General features: G+C 42.3%; 2 protein-coding genes and 1 pseudogene across 5 annotated transcripts in view; 1 reads left to right on the top strand and 2 right to left on the bottom strand.

The window, feature by feature from the left end:
• ASG3 (SNF2 domain-containing protein / helicase domain-containing protein) overlaps positions 1 to 23,741 on the bottom strand; it is a 164,752-nt gene that overhangs the window by 119,506 nt on the left and 21,505 nt on the right. For all 4 annotated transcript variants that reach the window (XM_087690912.1, XM_087690913.1, XM_087690915.1 and 1 more), the window contains 3 exons: positions 17,087 to 17,165; positions 16,821 to 16,981; positions 16,389 to 16,523 (listed from right to left, as the gene is read on the bottom strand). In XM_087690912.1, coding sequence (XP_087547038.1) covers positions 16,389 to 16,523; positions 16,821 to 16,981; positions 17,087 to 17,165 — 375 coding nt within the window. The remainder of the gene's footprint in view (positions 1 to 16,388; positions 16,524 to 16,820; positions 16,982 to 17,086; positions 17,166 to 23,741) is intronic.
• On the top strand, positions 785 to 2,821 carry LOC148026472 (uncharacterized; annotated as a pseudogene).
• Positions 4,183 to 4,795, bottom strand: LOC148026471 (uncharacterized). The gene has a single exon (XM_087690641.1). The coding sequence runs from the start codon at positions 4,762 to 4,764 to the stop codon at positions 4,183 to 4,185; it is 582 nt and encodes a 193-aa protein (XP_087546767.1). The 5' UTR covers positions 4,765 to 4,795.

The following is a 23,741-nucleotide window of genomic DNA, read 5'->3' as shown; positions in this document are numbered from 1 at the left end:
TTGTTGGGATGTAAAGGTCCTTTATTCACCTCCGTGTATTTTACACGTGTATTATGTTGTACAGGTGAATGCACCCTTACGGGCCCTAAGTATAAATACATTTTATTCTTTGTGTACCAACACATTGTTGGTACACCCAAAATCAGTTCGTCACTCTTACTCTCACTCTCACTCACCTGCTCACTTCCTCTGCTGCAAATCTTCACGCTTCCACTACCCGCACGCTCCAACAATAGGGAACGGGCGGGAACGGGCCAGGGAACGGGAGGAAACGTTTCGCCAGCGTTTCCTGGGCTCGTACCTCCCGGAACGCGTTAATCCGTTCCTATGCGCCGGAACGGGAGTTCCCTGTCTCTATGGGCCGCTTCTCCAACATCTTTCCAAGACAGGGGGGCAAGTTGCTCCATGTAAGTAGATCCCTCAAAACATTGCGAAGGAGATTCTCGCCAAGATGAGAGGGGGATCCACAAGAGGAGGAGGAAGTGGCTTATTGGCACCAACTCCTATGCCTACTAACAAGGAAGCATCTAATGTGGACGTATCTTCAACCGATGCAGGAGAGGCCTCTACCATTGGTGGTGGAAGCTCCACATCCCCATCCGGCTCCGATAAAAGACAAAGAGTGGAGGCTCATGAGATGCCAGAGAGACAATCCTCTCTCTCTCAAGCTCCCGATCATGTGCGTGGATCGGTTGCCTTTCTTAGAGAAAGACGACAACTTGGGGACATTGAAATTGCACAAACGGTGATTGAGTGCAATCTTGCATTCAATGTCCTAAAGCAAGAGCAATGGAAGAAGATGGTAAAAGCCATTGCCAATGTGGGTCCATGTGAAGGATGGACCGGTGTTACATACAATGACATGAGGACGAAAAAGATTGATGAAGAGAAGGAGAGGATTGATAGAGCCCTTGATCCTATTCGGGCCGCATGGATAAAATATGGTTGCTCCATTCTCACCGACGGATGGAGTGATCGTAAGAATCATGGCATCATCAACATACTCGTTTCATGTCCACTAGGCACTTACTGTTTGCGGGCCGTAGATACTGGCAAGAGGGGAAGAAAAACGACAGGCGCATTCATCTACCGCCACATTCAACAAGCTATCATTGAGATATACATTGCAATTTGCCTTTTAAATTTGTTTCACTTTCTTTCATTATGATAATATCATGATTCATAATTGAAATTTGATTTATGCATAACTATCTATCTCCCTATTCTAATAATTAATTTCTCTCTAGTATCTATGATCTATCTTGATTCTCTCTTTTCCCCCAAGCTGCAAAGTCCCCAACCCCCGGGCTCCATTTCTCTTCATTCTTGAATCTTGAAAGTTTAAAGTTGAAACTTGAAACTTCAAAGGCTCAAGTTTCAACTCTCTCTAGACTCTTTCTCTCTCTAACCTCCAATTTCCAAGTATTGTTAGTAATAAGCATACTTACTTGTAATTTATAAATTGTGGTTGTAGGTGGGCCCCTGAAATGTGGTGCAAGTTGTTACCGACACTGCATCGAATTGTCGACGTATGGGCCGTTTGCTTGAGTCCAAGTTCCCTACAATTGTGTGGACTCAATGTGCAAGTCATTGTTTGAACTTGCTCATGGAGGACATTGGGAAGATCAAGTGGGTGAAGAGGGTAGTCCGCAAAGCTACATCAATTGTCACATTCTTCACGGTAAAGGTAAAGGTGCTTGCGATGTATCACGAGCATAGCACACTGGAGTTGAAAAAGCCTTCTTCAACTCGCTTTGCTTACATGTGGTTATTGTTGGAGCGCCTTTATGAGGTGCAATCCGCCGCCTTGCACCAAATAGTGGTGTCCACTCTATGGAATGAGTGGAATGAGCATAAGACAGAGGAGGCCAAAGCCATGCAGCGCTTGTGCCTTAATGAGCAGTTTTGGCCAAAAAGTCCGTACCGTTGTCATTGTCATGACTCCCTTTTATAAGGTGTTACGTATGAGTGACTGCGAGGGATCCACCATGGGCCTTCTCGTTCACTTCTTTAGAGCGGCATTGGTGGAGGCTCGTGCTTGTACAGTGATCATAGAGACACAACGTGCACATGTTTTAGAGATAGCAGAGAGGAGATGGGCATGGATGCATAAGCCCATCCATGGTTTTGCCACATTGATACATCCGGCCTACAAGTCACCGATGGTCATGGATGATAGAGAGTTCCGTTCGGACCAGCTTGCTTATTTGACTCGTGTGGTCCCTGTGGATGACCACAATGCAATGCAGAAGGAGCTAGGATGCTACGCAAATCAGAGAGGACATGTGGCTTTTTCTTCTCCCACTTATTGGAGAAGAGAGTCACTTGTGAAGCCTTTATTTTGGTGGCAAAACTTTGGATACGCACTGGAGACCCTTCAGCCCTTAGCCATGAGGGTCCTTGCCCAGGATTGCTCTTCGGGTGTATGTGAGAGAAACTGGAGTGCCTATTCTCTCATTCATACAAAGATTTGCAATCAGCTTAGCACACGACAATTAGAGCGGCTAGTCTATTGCCGCACTAGCTTAAGCATGATGAGAGCTATGATGAGCATGGGTAGTCTGAAGCAGGTAAAGTTTAAACACTTAACCATAGCATTTAAATTTTAAATTTTGTTGTTTTAACTTTTAAACTTTGAAGTTTGAAGTTTATACTTTACAATTTAGACTTTAGCATTTACAATGATCAATCTCATCACTGCATTGTGTAGGTGAATGTTGATACATTCAAGTTGACTGGTGACACTCTTCTGAGTATACATAAGGAGGTGGACGAGGAGGAGGAGATGATTTTTGTAGAGCTGTGTATAGAAGGCTTATAGCAACAGATACTTGTGACACTCGCAATCAGCGTGCTCGTGGGCGAGGAGTTCGAGTAGGTGGTATCAGGGACATGGTTATTCGACGCCCTCCATCATCGAGGAGTGATGGTTCGAGTGGCTTGCAGACATATGTAAGGTGGGGCTCTAGTAGCTCACAACTTGTGCCTCATGATAACATCCCCCCTTGCCTACACAACCACCACCTAGGGAGCCATCATTTGATGATGATGGTAACCTCATCAGTGAGGATGAGTATGAGTGTGTCTCATCATCGAATGCCGAGGAGTCATCTTCAAACTCTCTTGATGAGCACTCAGATGGTTCTGATGATGATGATGATGATGATGATGATAGTGATGCCTCATCATAGATTGATATGACATAAGTCTCTCTCTTTTTTTATATCAGACATACTAGATTATAGTTGTATCGCATGTTTTGCACAGCCCATGCGACCATGATGGTCACTCCATGTATTCATCTTATTCTATAATGAAATGGCTATTTCCACTTTAAACATGTATTCTATGATCTATCATTTAATGATTTATGGTTTTTGTTATTTAAAAAATCATCTCTTTTTTTTCGTACTAATATCGTACCGTATCTTATAAAATCATAAGGTACCATTTAGTACCATATTTTATCGTACTGTACCGTATCGTACCTTTCGTACCTGACAACTATGCCTCCACCATTAGTAGATTAGGCAGTTCATGTGAGTCTATGTATGAGTTGTGGTTAGAGGGCGCCTTTGGACCAACTAGGCATTAATTATTGGCCAACCTAACTATTTTATTCCCTTTTTCAGCTAGCCAACTTATTCAGGCTGATGGCATATTTATTGTCCACTCCTCCCTCCTCGGTCATCATCATCGACAACATACTCAAACAGCTACAAGTCCTATTAGAGAGAGGGAGTTAGTGCCAATGCCTACTCAGCCAATAACTCGCTATTGTATCAAATTGTCTCTTGTCATGTTTATGGATTCCATTTCCCGAGCATTCTTCTTGTAAGTCCTTTTGCAATCACTGTTTCCAGATATAGTGGCCGGTACACCACAATGATATTCCCATAGTGGCAGATTCTCATTTGATGACTCCACATCACCCTGACTAGAGATCTAGTGGCCGGTACATCAAAATGATATCCCCACTGAGTCAATTCAAAAAATACATGCCCGATCGAGTAACCATTGTTACAACATGTATTCAATTCAATAGAAGTAAAAACTGTATTCTTGTAAGCAATACTTACTTCTTTAGCACTGAGAAAACCATATGGACACAATAAGTGTTAACCTGTACAAAATCTGTTTCTGTACATAATTTCTTTCTTGAGCAATTGCCACTTTGACAATCTATTTCAGCTTAGAGATACAAGGGGTCAAGGTAGGTTGCAAGCAAAATGCTTCAAGGTAAAGTTCCAACACATTAGGTGACTCTGCAAGTTCACCTTCGTCCATCCACTTAGCATCTATAGCTGGATAGTTCTTGAACTTAACCAAATACCTTCTAGCAACCTTGCCTTTCACTTTCCTTTCCTTGTGTGCCAGTACTTGTTCTGGAACAAGAATTTCATCAAGTTCCTCAACTTCGGGTTGTTCCTCAACTGGCATATCTTCTGGCACATCACCCACATAAGGTCTAAGAAGACTTACATGGAAAGCATTATGAATCTTCCAATTGTCAGGCAATTTCAGCCTATAGCTGACATCACTAATCTTCTCTGTTACTTGAAAAGGCCCATAGTATCGCATACTAAGCTTAGTGAAAAGACTTTCCTTGCCTTTCCACTTCTTTAAGCGTGCCTTTTCAAACCGCAACAGTACCCAATCACCAAGTGAAAATATCAATTCACGACGGTGATGATCAACAGCTTTCTTTTGCTTTGCCTGAGTCCTTTCAAGGGCATGCTTAACTTTCTGATACATTTCATCCATACTCTGCACATACTGATCTACCTGAAAGATCTTATCCTTTGTATGCAAAATGGGAGGAACCTTTTTACCACCTTCAACAATTTCAAAAGGGGCTTTGCCTGTTGACGAATGCACAGTATTATTGTATGCATACTCGAACAAAGGCAAATACTGCTCCCACTTTGACTTGTGCTCTGACACATAGCACTTAAGCAGATCCAAGACAGTAGAATTTGCCTCTTCTGACTGTCCATCAGTCTGTGGATGAAATGACGATGAGAACTTAAGCGTTGTGCCCATATTCTCAAATATGCCTCTCCAGAATAGACTTGTCATCCGTGGATCACGGTCACTGACAATAGACTGTGGCATACCATGATACTTGAAGACATTGCACATAAACAAACGTGCCATCTGATGTGGTTTTATCTTCTTCCTGACAGGAATGAAATGAGCCTGTTTGCTAAACCTGCAAATAATAGTCCATATCCCATCATTTCTTGTCTGTGTCCTTGGAAGATCAAAGATAAAATCCATAGCTATGCTTTCCCATGGTTTATCCGGAATAGGCAATGGTTGTAAAAGCCTTGGTGCTTTTTGCCTGTCAAACTTGACCTTCTGGCAAATCAAACACTGCCACACAAAAGCATCCACGTCTCTTCTCAAAGTAGGCCAATAAAAGAATGTCTCTACTGCTTTGACTGTTGCATCAATACCACGATGCCCTGCATACCGTGGAGAATGACTCTCTGTCATAACTTTCCGTCTCAATGGCAAAGTCACACATAGTCTACCATGCATCAACATGAAACCATCCTTGAGAAGATAATGCTCATGATGTTGTCCATTGACAAGCTGATCAAAGATACTTGCAAAATCTTCATCATCAGCATACTGTTCCTTCATTTCATCAAGCTCATGATGATAAGGAATTGACACAACTGAAATTTGTGGCTTCCTTGACAAAGCATCAGCCACAACATTCTTTTTGCCTTCCACATGCACAATCTGAAAATGGAACATTGACAAAAAGTTTGCCCAACGCATATGCTTTTCTGACAGCTTAGTCTAAGTTAAGAAATAACGCAATGTCTGATGATCTCTCTGGACAACAAAATCTGCCCCAAGTAGGTAGTGTTTCCAACAAGAAAGCGCATGAATCACAGCCAACAATTCTTTCTCATAGACCTACATAGTCTGCTTTGGCCCTCGCAAGATTCTGCTTTCATAAGCCACTACCCGGTCATCTTGCATTAGCACTGCACCAATGCTATTGCCACAGGCATCACACTGGACAACAAATGACTTCCTAAGATCTGGCAGAATGATCACTGGACTAGAAGTCATCTTTTCTTTAAGAAGATTAAAAGCTGAAATCTCTTTCTGTGTCCACTGGAAAGAGATTCCTTTCTTCTGTAAAGCATGTAAAGGTGAAGCAATCTCTGCAAAATTGCGGATGAACCTCCTGTAGTAAGAACACAAGCCCAAGAAGCTTCTAACATCATGGACAGTCTTCAAATCTGGCCATGTTCTAATTGCTTCAACCTTAGCAGGATCCATTCGGACACCATCCTTTGACACTATGTGCCCCAGGAACTGGATTTCTTCCAAGAAGAACTCACTCTTCTTGCCATTGATAAGCAACCTATTACTGCAAAGCTCATCAAAGACTGCTTTCAAGTGTTCTCTATGCTCCTGTTCATTCTTTGAAAAGACAATCATGTCATCAAAGAATGTACCAACAAACTGCCTGTATGGACGAAAAATCCTGTCCATCATTCGATTAAACGTAGCAGGAGCATTAGTAAGTCCAAATGGCATTACCAAGAACTCATAGAGACCAAACGTGATCCTAAATGCAGTCTTATGCACATCCTCTCGCTTAATCCTGATCTGATGATATCCACTCTTCAAATCTATCCTACTGAAAATTGACGCTCCTTCCAAACGATCCAGAATCTCGTCAATTCTTGGAATGGGAAACATGTTCTTGATGGTACTCTTGTTCAGGGCTCGATAATCTATGCACATGCGCCAAGAGCCATCCTTCTTCTGCACTAAGAGCACTGGTGAGCAAAAGGGAGATGAACTTGGATGAATCAGCCCTTTCTCTAACAGCTCATTCACCTGGCTCAATATCTCTTTCTGTTGGGTTGTACTAACCCTATATGGAGGTCTATTTGGTGGGCTACTGCTTGGCATCAAATCTATCGCATGATCCTCAGACCTCTCTGGTGGCAACTGTGATGGTAATGAGTCAGAAAAACAATCACTAAACTGAGACAAGAAAGTAGATCTGTCTCTATTTAACATAGAGAAATTTGACTCATCATTATCCTTGACATCACGTGCAAAAATCAAGTACGCAGAAAGATGATTCTTTATTACAGATGTAATGGCAGAAGCTGATACAACAGGTACAGACTCTCCTTTAAGCTTCACATCAAGCACATGAGTCTTTCCCCTATGTTCCAAAGTCAGTGTCTTGTTAAAGGCATCCAACACACCATGCTTTTTGAACATCCATGGCATTCCCAACAAGACATCACAGCCTTCAAGTGGCATGATATAAAATTCTTCTGCATCAACATAAGACTGTATATGAAGACGCAACTTTCCAAGAATGGGTGTCACAGACTCTGCGTAGCCAGGACATGCCAACCCTGCCTCTGCTGTGTAGCCCATCTCATCTGCTCTGATGCCCAAAGTAGAAGCCAACTCTAGTGAGATAAAGTTTGCCTTGGCTCCAGAATCAAAGAAAATGAGTACATGTTGATCCCTAACTTTACCCCAAGCTCTGCAAAGCTCATTAGCATCCGAATGTGGCTTATCTCCCAGCATATCTGGCACTAAACCTGCTGAAGGTTTGGGCTTCTTTCCTTTCCTATCCTCTTTATCATCATCAGCTAGTCTCTTATTCTTGTCCGGACAATTAGACGCAATATGACCAGTCTGCTCATAGATAAAGCACTTCCTCTCAGCCATTAAAGCCTTTCTCTCTTCAAGAGACTCGTGCACAAAAGGTTTCTTCTGGTCCTTTGACTGCTGTCCAAAGAACTTGGCTGGCTTCTTCTTGAATTGCCAAGGTTTACCTGTGCTTTGAGAATTCTGATAAACCTGTTTACCTAATGGCTTCTTTGCTGAAAATTTCTCAGATTTGTCTTGTTTAATGCTGCCCCCAAAACCACTTGACTGTCCCAACAATAATGCATTTCCTGTAGTGGCATTCTCAATTAACTAAGTCAAAGTGGTGACCTTTGTCTTTGTACAATAATTCCGAAGTTCCTTGGGCACAGCCTTGTTATAGTCTTCCAGATCCTTGCATTTAGATGCATCCAAATTGTGCCAAGCTGACATAACATCAATCTCAAATTCATTGGTCAACCAAGCAGAAGCAAATACTTGCTTAAAGTAAGTCCAAGTGGCAGGAGCCTGTCCTTGCATCAACAGTGTACTCCACCACTAACTAGCATTGTCCTTAAGAAAAGTGGCAGCTTTCCGAACCTTAGAAGGCTCTGTAAAGTTCCCTCCTGCAAATGCGGCATCAAACTGCTGTAAGAAAGAGAGAGCCTTAGTCCTATCTTCAAATCCTCGAAAGATGTCAAACTGTACGGCTGCACCACCTTCCTTGTATGGCTTTGGCTTCTCATGAGCCATCAAAGGGTCCGTAGGATATGCCTGTAACATAGGAACACTAACAGGTGGCATGGAAGTTGCCAGACCATTGACTACAGGGCTTGTAGACACAATACTTGCTTGCTGATTTTGATAACCAGCCATACCAAAAGTGCCCTATGGCATGCCAAAACTGCCTTGAACACCCTGAAATCCAAGCTGCATGCCTATATTACCATACATGGGGTTTGGCATAAAACCCTGTGCACCCCCAAACACTATCCCTGGTACATAAATCTAGTTTCCAGGCGCATAACCAGCCATACTCTGAAATCCAGATCCACCTCCAAAGTACCCAGGATATACAGAGGTCGGTGGGAAAACCCGTGGTAATGCCTGAAAACTACTTCCCTGTCCATTTAAGCCAACATTTGGCTGTTGTAAAGTGGCGAGCTGAACTGGCAATGCCTATGTAACTAGCGTTTCCGCCACCTGTTCCTGGACAGTCGGAACCAATCTTGGAGTCTCCATTGACTCCGCAAGCTGCCTTGGTATTTCCACTGAATCTGCAGCATGCTTACCCTTATCCTGGACCTCTACTGGATCCGAAATCTTTGCAGATTGCCCAACTTGCTGTAAAGGAAGGGAGGACTGCAAAAATGCCAAAAACCTTGGATTCTGCATCACATGAGTAAACATACTCACAACAGCAACTAACTGAGTCTTGAAAATGTCTTCATCCATAGAAGAAGCCGTAAGAACTTGTGGCTCAACCATAACACGAGGAGTAACAAACTATGGAGATCTAGAAGACTCTCCCACCTCATGAACAACAGGGATCTCCTGTGATGAAGACGCTTCCTCTCTGGTGTCTTCCTTTCTATCAGCCATAATGCACAATTCTGTGTCTTACACCCAAACAAACCCTGGCTCACTCCTTACGGAAAAAGTGATTCGGTCCCGGCAACGGAACCATGTAACCGGCCTGTTCACGGGAAAGGGCGGTAGTGTACAACCAAAATATATAAATGCTTTCACCCAATTCACAATCGCCCACTTTACCTGAACTTAAAGACACAGAATCAAGAAGAAATACAGGAAGCTAGAATGCTCCGTTGCCACACAGACACCCTGTTGGCCCCTAAGTTAGGCGCCCCTTGTGGTATTTCTTTATTTTTAAAAAGAGAGGGAGTACAATGGGCTGTCTTTCACCTATCCTGGGTGAAATTTGGCAGCATAACAATACAATTACTGACCCAAAACAAGCCGACCAGGAGGGGAAACTCTGCCCAAGTCTGAATCTTCTGGTTGGAGTGCAGAATTGACCATTTCAGCCTGCTGTAATTACTGGTTCAGACCTGTTCTGAAACCTGTTTACAACTCATACGGTTCCCTGTACTGTTCAGCCCACTGTAATTACTGGTTCAGACCTATTCTGACACCTGTTCTCAGCTCATATTATTCCTTGCAGTGTCCTGCATCATCTGGGCCAGGTGCCCCTTGATTCTGACATCAATTGGGCTCTAAAATAACCTCTGAACAGTCCAGAATCAGTACTGTTTTAGTGCTGTTTCAAACACTTGCTTGGTGAGGTTACCACCCTCACCTGTCCCTGCTGGGACAGCAAACAACTGCTCCTGTTCTTGGAAAAAGGAGGCTCTTGCCTCATGCAAAAACAGCATATTCCCACACAGCTGTACCTGAATCAAAAGAAAGGCCCTTGATTCTGCAGCATAACCATACTGTCAGGGAGAGAGAAAGAGAGTAGGGAGCAAGCTCAGCCCTCTGTGCATCATAGACAAGGTAGGCCAACTCTCAAGAGCTCTCCATCTGTGGCTGTTTATCACAAATGAGCCCCTTTCAGCCCAAAAACTGCACGCCAGTCCCTCTTTAAGAGGTAAGTGCACAGTCCAGCCTTCCGGTCTAAAATTCTCCATCCTCGGTTCAAAATTTGACCTCGGCACAGACCAGAGGATTAATCCTCGTGCAAAAATGAAGATAATGACGCAAACAGATTCTGGGGTCCGAAAATAGTAACTCCCTAAATTTTAGGAACTGCTTCCATTGCATCCCCACTAGTCTTCTGACCATCTTTGCAGACTATGGCTACATCCAGATTTGCAATGTAGCTCAACTGAAAGTGAATTTCCGTTGATGACCCCACATGGACTAATCTCTTGCAGATTTGTCCATCTTCACTTTGAACTAGTCTCTTCCAGGCTAGTTTTTCAACACACTTGTCCATATACACTTTCACAAGTCTCTTCCAGGCTTGTAAATCTACAGTGCCACCAGTCTCTTCCAGAATTATACTGGACCTTAACTGTCCAGTCTTGACTCACTAGACATTCCTGTCCGTTTCACGTACTAGCCATGCAACTCAGGCGTTTAGATTTCAAGAGGGATCCTTCCAAAAAGAAAAACCAAATAAAGTATGTAATAAAGAAATCAGCAAAAAGGTAATAGTTGTCACAGTCTTGTGACACACACACACACACACATACACACACACACACAGCAAGAAGAAGAACAACAAAGGAAGAAATCTGCACTACCTGAATAATGAATGCCGAAAACAACAATGTGGACTGATCAGTCCTTGCATGCAGCCCGAGGCGTCAATGGGGGCACCAAATCAAGCTAAGAATGACAATGGTAGTAGCAACAACATTAGAGATGAAGGATTATGTTAGAGTCGAAGGAGCAACCTGCAGAAGATAGTGCCAAAGTGTGGAGTGATCTGCTATAGAGCTGTAGATCTCCACATCTGGCTGACTGCTAAAATGACTTAAAATCTGGCCGATCTGCTGAAAATGATCATAAGTCTGCAATAAATGCAGTTTGACTGCATAGAAAAATCTGACAAATAGTGACATGGGCTCCTAGGCAGTCCAAAGGTAGTCAAGCACTAGCAAGATGTGTAAATCGACTGACAAACATAGGAAAAGTGCTAGAAAAAGAAGAAATGCACACGAAAATGCCAAAGCTCCAATGTCTCTGTCTGACTCTGACAAGAGCTCACAACTAGGAGATGACAAACTAACAACCCTAAAATAGGCAGGCTCACATCATCTTTCTAGGGCATTTGCTCTTCTACCAACATGGAGGCTTCCCCTCCTAAGGCAAATCATGCACCATCTCTCTTGATGCTATCATGACGGTAAGTTCTACATTGCTCTTCCAATCATGGTGCTTCATCCTCATCTTTATCTATCATTATGGTTCTCAACACCACATGAAGACCGACATTAGGCTCCTCTTCCTCCTCCAGCCTTGACATCTAGGGTAGAGAGGGGGTTCCTATCCTTTCGTGGTATTCTACGAGTTTTGGCACTCTTTGATATTGGCCTTCCCACCCTTGTTGTACCTTCTCCTTTGTATTGCATGATTTCATCATCTTCATAAAGGGCACCTGGGCAAGTGAATAATTTTCCCACGAGGGACATTGTCCAAGCGGCACCTGGTACACCAATGAGCACCCTTTGTCCGATGCCCTGTCCTCGTTGAGGTGACTACTTGGAGCCCCTTGGTAAGATAACCATCGCCTCTGTAGCCTTGGTAAGCCACTAGGCAATCGATGTTCACCCTTTGTCCAATACTCTGGTTTCTTTGGGGTGAAATGCCTAGGGGTAAAACTAGGCTTGAGCTTTTCTTCTAGTCCCTTCTTGGTCCCAATTTTGAGCCTGAGAGGGGGTGTTGAGCTAAAAATTCATTACCCACTAATTAGCTCTTTAAAACAGCCCCAAAACAGTAAATTACTAAGAGTTTCATTAAATGGGGAGCAGTTCTAAAGAGTTTCTATATTCCACATACAAAACCCTAATTTGGAAATTCGAAGGACCCTTTTGCATCTATAAATAGATGGGCAAGTGAACAATTTCCCCACAAGGGACATTGTCCAAGTGGCACTTGCTGCACCAATGAGCACCCTTTGTCCAATGTCCTATCCTCGCGCTGCGGTGACTACTTGGAGTCCCTTGGTAAGATAACCATCACCTCTGTAGTCTTGGTAGGCCACTAGGCAATCAATGTGCACCCTTTCTGATGTTTTAGCTACTTTGGGGTGGAATGCCTTGAGGTAAAACTGGGCTTGAGCTTTTCTTCCAATCCCTTTTGGTTCTAATTTTGAGCCTAAGAAGGAATATTGAGCTAAAAATTCATTACTCACTAATTAGCTCTTTAAAACAGCCCTAAAACAGTAAATTACCAAGAGTTTCATTGGAGGAGGAGCGGTTCTAAAGAGTTTCTATGTTCCACATGCAAAATCCTTATTTGGGAGGACCCTTCTACATTTATAAATAGACACGCTACACACCATTCGGCCTCCTTGTCTTGCAGGTTTCAATCACCATCAGCCCTCTTCCACTAGCTGTCCAACCCCCAACGACTACTGCTACATGGTCTACAACTATCAACCAACCTCCCACTACTACCGGTAATCAACTTCCATCATCTAGAACATGTCATTTTTGTGTTTTCAGCACTTTTCTTTATCAGCCTCTACTCCCACCAATGGTAGCTGCACTCAGGATCCATCTCCGACAGACGATACACATTAGCAGCTCCCTCAATCCACTCCCACAAGAGCCACCGGCTGTTCGACAGCTCTACCCTTGAGCATCTTGTACATTCTTTTCTTCATTTACAGCATTGATTCATTCACTTCAAAGTTCTCTTTCTTTTACATTTTGAATTTTGCATTTTGTATTTGGCACTTAGGGTTTGACTTTCCCTCAATGCAAACCCTAGCATATCTTTACAAGTGGTGCCTGATTTTCGACCGACTAGGCATTTATTACATGCCGACCTACTTATGTCCAACCTAATTATTTTATTCCCTTTTCAGTTAGCCGACTTTTTTAGGCTAAAAGCCTATTTATCAGCCACTACTCCCTCCTCTTTCGTCACCATCATCATCAACATACTCACATATCTACAGGTCTTGTTGGAGAGAGGGAATCAATGCCAGTGCCTACTAGCCGTCAACTCACTAATGTGTCTAACTATCTCTTGTCATGTTTATAGATTCCATTTCCTAAGCATTCTTATTCTAACTTCTTTTGCAATATTCATATTTTCTTTGCAATCACTTTCTTCTCTCCTGTTGTGCAATCTATTACAACAAATTCTCACGCTTCCATCACTACACCCACTTCTAACATTTACCTCCTCAAGCAACAAATGCCTCCCTACAAGGATTTTCCACAAAGATTCCACTTATGAACATCAATTGTCAATTTTACCTTGCATTATGTACTATACATGTGTTGTAGCCTATGTGTTGTGATTAGTGAATCATGGATCTTGATTGTTAAATTAGCAAGTGAAAATCTATGTTTTTATTCTAGGTTTTTGACTTTTGACTCTAGGATCTAAGTGGAGTGAAATGTTTCGTTTTATGGATCTATTTCTTTCTCTAATATAATCAAATATATAGTAAGCTTGATTATAATAAATAATGTTTTTCAAAACCTTGAAACCTCAAGGTAGCCAACAAAACGAAATGTGAAACAAAACCTCGAAACATGAAACAGGATGAAACACTTCTAGTGACTACATTGTGAATTGGGCTACTCGTCCTTTAAGACACTTGATCCACTAGAGATCTTGGGAGCTCTTGGACATATTCCTTGAGTTGGTGGCAAGGCCCACCAATTTCTTGGGAATTTGGACATTTTCTTGGTTGTACAGGAAGATCTTGGAATAAAGACTAAGCACATATTGCAAGGGACACCAATTTTGGGGCTTCAAATGAAATACCATGCATTGTGCAACATGCTTTACCTTTTTACAACATTGAGCAAAGAGCACAAGTAGCATCCATTAATCTCAAATTGTCACCACCGCATTGTCAATACTCTCCCCATCCCACTTCTTATTTTTGATACCGTTGTGGTGGTTGGATATTTTCCCTGTTGAAAGGCATGTGAGCTAACCATCTATTTTCCTTGCCAAACACTTACTAAAGAAAATCTGGGGATTTTAAAAAATCAAAGAAAAAGAAAAAGAAAACCCCACAAAAAATAAATACTTGGACTCTTGATCTTCTCCATGGTCTTAGTAGGTTCTTGGGCAGCCAACAAGCACCAATTGACCAATACATTGGTTGCTTTGGGATGGGGCCTCTTAGGGTATACTAGAGCTACTTCCTCATTGCCTTTGTAGTCTTGGTAGGCCCTTGGGCAGCCAACATGCACCCTTTGTCCCATGCCCTAGCTACTTTTGGCATGAGACCTCTTGGACGAGCTATGCTTTGTAGCCCTCCTAGCTCGAGTCTTTGGACTGAGACAACCTAAGAGGGGGTGTTAAGCTACAAAGGGTTAATCAACTTTATCCCCTTTTTCAGCTCATTAAACATCCCCCAAAATCCAATATTAAATGTACTTTGAGTCTCCGGGCACCCACATTCAATGCACCCAAAGTGTCTTGGTGCCACCCAAGACAGCCCAAGCGCCACCCTAGATAGTTGGTTGGCTCATCTGTCTATAAATAGCCATCTTTCCAGCCACTTTGCACATCCTGCATCCCTCATTCTATCGTTGCTGCCCATCACCCTTCTTGTCCACCTGCTGGTGAATGTTGCACATGCTGCTGCTGCCATATTATCAATGAACCGCTGACGGCAGCATTGTTTTGCAGAACAGGCCGCGCTAATGCCACCCTACTGCCACGTCATCTTCCAGCTGCAGGCAACCTGTTTCCATCCCCCTGTCCAGCATTTCCAGCATCTGATCAGCTGTGTTTTTCTGCTGTTCAGACCACCCTAGTTGACCTCACCATCAGAACAATGTGCAGGCTGCATTTTCATTGGATCTTGCTGCTACCCACTTCATAGAGTTCCCACACAGCTATGTTTTCTTCTCTACAGGCTGCATTTTCTGCTGTTCACTCTGCTGGGACTGCTACAGCTGTGCTTTTCTCCTCTCCAGCTGCAATGGCATCCTCCAACAGCTGAGCTTTGGTGGTCTGCTGCTTCAGGATCATCTGAAGGCTGTCTCCATCGAATCACTCAGCTCAACCCACTCCTAGACAGACAGCAGTTTGAGTTTTTCTTCACTCTTTGGACATACACCAACTCCAAAAGCCTGTCTGCATCCACTAACTCTAACTCCTCCTAATCTGAGGTTAATATAGGAATAGGTCCATGATACATAATCCCTGGATTACTGACTGTAGCTCCTCGTACTCTAGGATTGCTATAGGAATAGGCCCCCAAGATTACTAACGTACTCTCCATGCATCTTCTAATTTCAAGGGTAGCTCCAAGTGATTAAGTTGCATCACTTAGCTTCTTAGTGATGCAGAAAGACCGCTTCTTCCAAGATGATAGCTTTGGTGAAAACTCCTCGAACTGCTTCGAACACTCTTTTTGGATCTTGAGTTAGCACCATTGACCTTCACAAACAATCAACTCACGCCGACACTTGTCAGCCTCCTCCTTTTGCTGTTGCTATGCCTGTTGGATATTCCTCTAAACCTACTTCAACAATCAAACCATGCCCACAATTAGCTGATCTGCCATGACTGCAGCTTGCCATGCAATCACCAGCCACATAGCTCTCCTGCCATGTCATTCAGCCCTGCACTTGATCATCCAAAAATGGGCATTATCCAGGTACATTACACTATTCCTTTCTGATACTATTGGTACCTATCAATAGAGCCAGCCATTGCACTTCAGCGATTAGGACAGAAAAGCAAAGGAGGCTATAAAGTTGACCCTGATGCCACTTGCTGAGCTTTCATTATGAATGGAAACTGGAGCTTGCATGAATGACTGACTCATGTATCAGGCTTCAAACAGAGCTGGAATCCCTCCAACAAAATGAGGATCGCTATGGTTGAAAAAGTAAGGGGAGAGAGAGAACAAAACAGTTTGACCAAAAGCACATTCATCACGTGTCTGTGTAGACCTTCAAACAGAAGTGACCTCTCAAGGAATGTCCAGAACAATCATAAAGTGTAAGGATTTATCAACATAGTATCAAATGAACAAACAAATTTCCAGATGATGTCAAGATTCTACGCACACTTGAAGGGTTCTTCAGCCTTTGTGCTTCATCAACAATTGCATAGCGCCAACGAAATCTTGAAAGGAATGCCACATCAATCATTGCCAGCTCATAAGTTGTCAGAAGAACATCAAAAGGCAATTGTGGATCATCCTATACACAAAACAAAGGCAATTGGTAAGATATCTCTGAAAAATCAAACATATAAGAGATGATTACTTCAATACAAACATACAACTTGTATTAGTCATACACAGCACTGAATGATTTCATCACTCAGAAATCGATGATGCAAGGGAGGGCATTTAGGTACATGATGGAGGACTTAAAAGCAGTTCATCATATACAGAAACCTAATAATGTCTTAAAAATGAATGTGTTCATATATTGCTTGCATGCTTTTTTAAAGTCATTTTGTAAGCGACAGATAAAGCTTTTATGAGTACATACCCAGGAACTTGCTGGTTTACAGTTGACAAACTCGCAGATTTCCTTACACAATACAGCCCGCTCATCTTTGCTCCCAACATATTTTAGAACTTTCACCTTGGGGGCAAATTGTAGAAATTCAGATGACCACCCATCAATAACACTTAATGGGCAGAGAATCACTGCAAGATAAAGAAAATTAACAGTTCACCAATTGCATCAGTTTTAGCTGAAGACCAAAGTCCATAAAATGGCACAAGTAAGGAACCGACAAGGCTTCAACTTACAAAATGGACCAGAAGAACCTCGCTGGAACTTCAGATAGGATATCAACGTTATTGCCTGAAGAGTCTTTCCCAAACCCATCTGCAAATGGGACAAATTAAAATCACATGAAAACGGCAATTCCTCTTAGGTATTAAAAATTAGGCACCAAAAACATCTACAAAGACTCTCACCCTGTGAGCAAACAAAAAACACTCCCAAAACAAAAAATGATCACTGGTGTTGAAATTGAATCTCATCTGCACACTATATTATGCACCTAAATGTAAAGGGGAATGGTCCATATGGGAAGCCTCCCCATTAACAGAAGTAATGTCAACAAGAGTCCATGTGCAAAAATAGTCCAGTGACGACTTATATAGTCAACAGACAAGTGGCAAGCACGAAGATTGGCATAAGTAACACATACCATTACTCAAAAATAAAGAGAAGCCAGCGGCATCACCACAATCAGCTAGCCCAAAAAAATGGCATCCAGATGCTGCTTGAAGTATATCATAGAGCACTAAACATGAATTCTTTTTTTCACTGATGTCGACATTCAGCTGCTGGTATATGAGATCTTCCTAATATATTATTCCCCTTGCAAGAGCACTATAAAATCCCTTGTAAACCCTTGTGACCAATCCCTTGCACGCCAACTTGGGCCCATGACCTACTGACCATCGCATCCAGTGCACTAATAGCCTACTGCCCTCATTCCATCACACCATTAGGGAGAGGTCATTGCCTATCTATTGCAACATGTCTATCTATCAGACACAACATGCCCACCAACACAATGCCTTGCACTTTGCACCCTTGTAACCACCGTGCCATGTCGCAGCCTCTCGTCAGTCATGCCACCCTCTTGTCACCTCTTGGCCACATCAATCGACACCCAACCCTTGACTTCTATACGTACCTATTTCCACCAACGCCCCCACCTAAGCACAATTTAGGGTGAAATCAGGGGATTTGCCCAAACTAACTCTAGCCAACCAAAATTTATGTTTCAGTTTGGGGATTTTACTCAATTCCACAAAATTCTTCATCAAATTGGGGAAAATCAGCTCCAGTCTTCACAAAATTTGGGATTTTTCTCTTTCAAGCCACAATTTCACCAAATTTCACCACAAAAATTTGGGACTTTTGTGACATTCACCCAAATTCATCCACATTGAGGCCCAATTTTTCATCCCATGTGAGATTTGGGGACATTGGAACCAATTTTGCTTCAATTTTCAGCATCCTCTTTGACATTCAGCTCTACCATCAACGTTCAAGCCATAAATTCTAAGCCTTTGAGTTTATCATTGTACTTTGGACAGCAGCTAGTCAAAAATGACAGTTGTATACAGCAAGCAATGGCACCTCAGAATGACTTGCTGTAATAAGTTGGATGGAGCCAACTATCCCACATGGATGTACATGAGGAGACATGTCTTGGTTTGCAAAACAGCTTTGTTGTGGTTATATATCTGATATTGAGAGAAGGCCTATAGGTCCTCATGCACAAAATGATGCAGGTTCATCTAGCTCATCTTCCGTGACCACTCTATCATTAACACAAGCTGCTCCTCCTCCCACAGCTGATCAATTGAGATGGGATGAGCAAGATGACCAAGCACATGCATTGATTGCATTGTTGTGCAAGAGACAAGTCATTCTGCATATTCAATCATGCACAAGAGCCAGGATGCTTGGGATATACTTGCCTCTTTGTATCAAGTGTGTAATTTAGTGCGTGTTGCCTATTTGCGCAAGCAGCTTGAGATAGAGCATGCGACCCACAAGAAGAAGAAGAGGATGTTGGCCAATTGAAGGCACATTTGAGGATAGTGACTGATCTTTTTGCATGATTGGCGAAGAATCCTTGAGATAGAGCATGCGACCCACAAGAAGAAGAACAGGATGTTGATCAATTTAAGGCACATTTGAGGATAGTGGCTGATCTTTTTGCATGATTGGCAAAGAATCCTTGATTTGTACAATTCTTGAATGCTCCTTCAAAGGACAGCAAAGGCAAGAAGAAGAAGTCATCCTCTAGAGCTTCAGGACAGCATGAGTTTCGAAAGAAGAGCATGACAGCCTCAAGATGCACCTAATGTTGGTAATGACCAGAAGTAAATGATGCCAAAGGGCACAAATGCAAGGCATACTTGGCAATGCCAATCCAATGAATTTTGGATAGCAAGGCATGCATGCTGACGTGGGACACTTGCGATACTTTAGTGGTGGATCTATTTTCCATGCAATGGCTGGTCAAGACTGTCTATCAGGACGTATGGCCTGAATCTGTATGGAATCCAACAAGCAATGCATGAAATGCAAGGCCCAAGGTACTTGGGTATGGCAAGTGGAATGCAAAATCCCCTCTATAGTGATGTTGGCATGATGCCTGGTGCACAAAGTGGCATGTTTGGTGATGCATTTGCTAACCACGGTGTATTTGGGGTCATGAAATGAACACTGGTCATGCAAATCTTTCATATGGTGATAGTCATGATACAAATACAACAAATGCACCTTTCTTGCATCTATTTTGATGCAAGGTAGAGCACTTTCAAAGTAGGTTTTGTTTAAGAAAATGTTGCTTCAACTAAGTCAACAAGAACCTTTGAGGCTGATGTCATGACTACTTGGCATAAGTTGGACATTTTCCAATGCAAGAATCTTGAGCAATATAACAACTACTTTTGGGAGCCATTGCCGCCCGCTACTTCCTACCATGCTATCCCTCATTTGGAGCAAATAGAGAAGTATTGTTGTGGGCTGCCTAAGGAAATCAATGATTTTTGCACAAAGACCACCTTGACCAACATGTCTCAACTCATAGAGACAACATGTACAATAGATGCATTGCGCCATGGAAAGACTAAAAGCTTCAAGGGTGATGATTAGAAGCCAGTTTAGAAATCCACTTAAGGCTGAGAAGAGGGGCAGGTCTGAAAATAGGGCTGAAAAGAAGCAAAAAAAGACTCGAAAAAATGCTGCCCAATGCAAGGAATTGATGGCTGCAAGTAAGTACTTTGTATGCGAACAAAAGGGGCACATGGCCAAGGACTATCCTAATAGGCAACAAGGTGATAAGGCTAATAAATCCAAAGGGGAAAAAGCTCAAAATTTCAGCTAGTTTGGTCCCTGGTGTAATTAGTGATCAGCCCAATAATGATGCAATAGGTAGAGCATGGGGGAAGGTAAGAGAATGCCATGCATTGATCTTCTTTGGTCCTGGTGCACAAGAAAATTTTCTCTACAAACATGGCTTCCTATCTATGCATCAAGAATGTTGAGATGTGACTGATGGGAGAGATTGGTATGGCATGCAAGGGGCATGCAGTTCTCATTGGAAAGCTTCACTTGCACATTCAGCCATTGGAGGGTTGTGATGTATTAGTTGGAAATAGGAATGCCTTGGTGCCATTGCATGCATGTAGTGATTGATACCAATGAAAAAGTTGTAAATCTTCAACATAAGGGCAAAACACATATATTGGATGTAAAATTGAAAGGAAAATCTGTCCCAAGTATATCAACTTTTTCCATCTCAAAAGTAATATCATCTTTCAACATACTTTGTTTTTGCTAAGGACAAAGATGATAATGAAAATGTTGGGAATGTGTCTTGGATAAGGATTGCATTGCATTTCTGAAAATGTATACCAATTCTTTTTGCAGTCACTTCCCACACGATTGCCATCTAAAAGGCTAGAGGATCATGTCATAGATTTGATCATGGGCAATAACCCTAATAATAAGCCACCATTCAAATAGTTAGCAACTTCAAGAAAGAAGAATGAGAACAAGATGCAGCAAGATACGGACTTCTCCATCGAGTCATCCGCCGCCTCCAACTCCGACTCGGATCCTCCCGCCAAGGCCAAGGTGTGGGAAGGGTCGTCTTCAGCTCCTAGGAAGGGCTTGGCAACCCCTTCTTTCTAGTGCAAGTGATGCAACCATCCCTCACGACTCTTCAGTGCTAGAGAGGGAGTGTGAGAGGGTGGTGAGGTGGGGCAAGCGAGCCTCATCTATATTGGTATACATATGCACAAGTTCTAGAGAGACACTTCCCTGATACATTGACTAAATCTGGCAAGTTTTGAGATCCTAGAGTTGGGATTTACATCTAGGTTCATGATGGGCTACTACTTAACAAAGAGCAGGATTGGCTCCTAGTCCGAGCTCACATGAGGGGACACTTTGGCAATCTTGACCAAAGGCGAGAAATCCATATTCATGTATGCTCAGCAACATTTTTGACAGGATAATCATGTATGCTACTGCAAGGCCTTGTTGATAAACACAGAGAGATGCTATGATTCTTCTCAGTTTTCAAGTTTTAGTATGATCGATATCGACATCAAGTTCTCTCTAAGGCACCTTGGTGGTGGCTTGATCACCTACTCTTTGGGTATCCATGGTTCTATTCTAGTGGTCTTTTGTTGTGTGGACCATGATGACGCATTACCATTGTATCATTGTATTGTATCAAATCACCCCTAATTTGAGTGAAGGTGTTAGCAATCCAGTCAACTCATGTGTAAGTCTGGGATGTGTCAAGCATTCTAGTGGTATTTAGGCATTTTTTTGTGGTCATTATGATGATTATTTTGGCATTTACTATTGGCTGACCGACTTGATGCATTATTTGCATTCTTTTTGGCCTATTTTTTCAAGCTCCTCTCTGTCATTCATCACTTGTAGATCCAGTGCATGCCCTGTGGAGAGAGGGAGCCAGTGACTCATTGTTGTACGCAACTATCTCGTGTTTGGTATATGGATTCCATTTCTCAAGTACATCTTTGAGTTCTCTTCTTTTGCAATGTTCTTGTGTTTTCTCTTTTCTCTCTCTTTTGGCTTGTATTCAACATTCTATTTCATCTTTCATGCTTCCATTGCTACGAACTTCCTCTCAATATCTCATTTTTAGATTGTGCACATTGATGGTATAAAATGTAGTGGTTAATGCAAAAGCCTCAAATTTTATCAATAACCATGGTCTATCACATTGAATGATGCCATGAAACATCAATAGATTGCTCATTCAAACTTTCATAATGTTTATGATCAACTTTGCAATAGCCCGAAGCATGAATGTACTTAGAGAGGGCTTTCTTATGATACATGGGCAATTATCTATCACAAAGCAGTTAAGGCCAAAAGTTATGATTAAGAGTCATGTTGTGCCATACACAAGGCATGGCATAGAGACATTTATGCCGAGAGACAGTGGTTGTTGGATACCATCTCCTCGACAGTCTGCTCCTTCAAGAGAGAGTGGTTGTTCAACTCCCTTCACTCTTTCAACTTTACAATCCACTCTACGGAGAGACAGAGATTGTTGCCAACCCATGGCTCCTCATGGGCTATATCTTACCCCACCCTCTGCTACTCAGGTTCAAGAGGCCACCTCCGGGAACTGTGGCTTTTATTCCATTGCAACCCCAAAAACCTTCTTCGGCACCATCAGTAAACAAGGTAGTTTAAGAATATGAGTACCACACTGAAATTTTCTTCGTCCTTCCACCCGCACATAGATGGTCAGTTCGAAAAGGCTAATTCCACAATCTTGGATCTCTTGAGATGCTACATTTCAGACCATAAGGCATGCTAGGAACAATATTTTCCCTTGATTGAGTTTGCTTGCAACAATACGGTGCATAGTTCCAATGATAAGGCTCCTTTTAAGATAGTTGAGGTTGAAAAGAAAGTTCCACTAACCTTGCATATGAACGGCAAGAATTTGAGGCTAGTTGATATGTGGAAAACATAGATATAGCCTATCAAAACTACTTCAAAGGTCACAAGAGAAGCAAAAGCTAAGCGCCATGGACATACATTAGAGTTTGCAGAGGGTGATTGGGCATTGTTATGCTTTGAAAAGGCCAAGTTCAAAAAGATGAAAAACAAAGAGCATTGGTTTCAAAACTGAATATGCGCTATTATGGCCCTTCCACATGTTGGAAAAGACTAGTGATGTGGCACATAGGTTGAATTGCCGCCCCATTGGCAAATATGTAACAATTTTCATGTGAGCTTGTCTTGGCCTTTTCATGGTGACGAGGCAAAGGATGAGTCTCCTGAAATTCGGCCAAAAGTTGAAAAGCTAGATCAGATTTTGCTGCCTGAACAAATTTTGACACACAATTAGAGTTCCAATTTCCATGCAGTACTTGATGAACTTTAATAATTACTCGCATATGGATGCCAAATGAATGGAACTTGGAAGAGAGTGACTTGGCAAATCATCCTCAATTGCTACACCTTTACCTTGATGCATTTCACCTAGACTCAATGCTAGATCACACTCTTTCAAGTTTAGTACAGTAAGAGGTCCAAAGCACTACTGAATGCTCAAGGAGGCTGCAATTCCACTCCTCTAGTGATGTATAGGTCATGTATGTAGTGGAACTCGGATGTTTTCAACATACATTCAAGGTACTATTTATTGACAATATGCCCGCCATAAGGTCACAATTCAATGTACTAGCCACTGTAGTTGGTATGCAAATAGGTATTTTTTTAACCACGGCTCTGACACTAGACATTTTGCATTAATTATTAGTGGCTTTCAGCTAAGTTTTATTAGATGGCAATGTTATGTAATGCCACTAATAGTACAACCGGGGTTTATGCTCGATTTATGATTTACTATGCTTGCATGGTGCAAACACT

This window comes from Lygodium microphyllum, chromosome 13, assembly GCF_053477565.2.
Source record: "Lygodium microphyllum isolate KBCC chromosome 13, Lygodium_microphyllum_v1.1.10, whole genome shotgun sequence".
In the NCBI taxonomy this organism is placed as follows: domain Eukaryota; kingdom Viridiplantae; phylum Streptophyta; class Polypodiopsida; order Schizaeales; family Lygodiaceae; genus Lygodium; species Lygodium microphyllum.
This window is presented reverse-complemented; position numbering and strand designations above follow the sequence as displayed.

What these genes read in the sequence shown, in the direction of transcription:
- LOC148026471 (XM_087690641.1), bottom strand. Translation starts at nt 4,764, where the DNA reads ATGGATGAAATGTATCAGAAAGTTAAGCATGCCCTTGAAAGGACTCAG.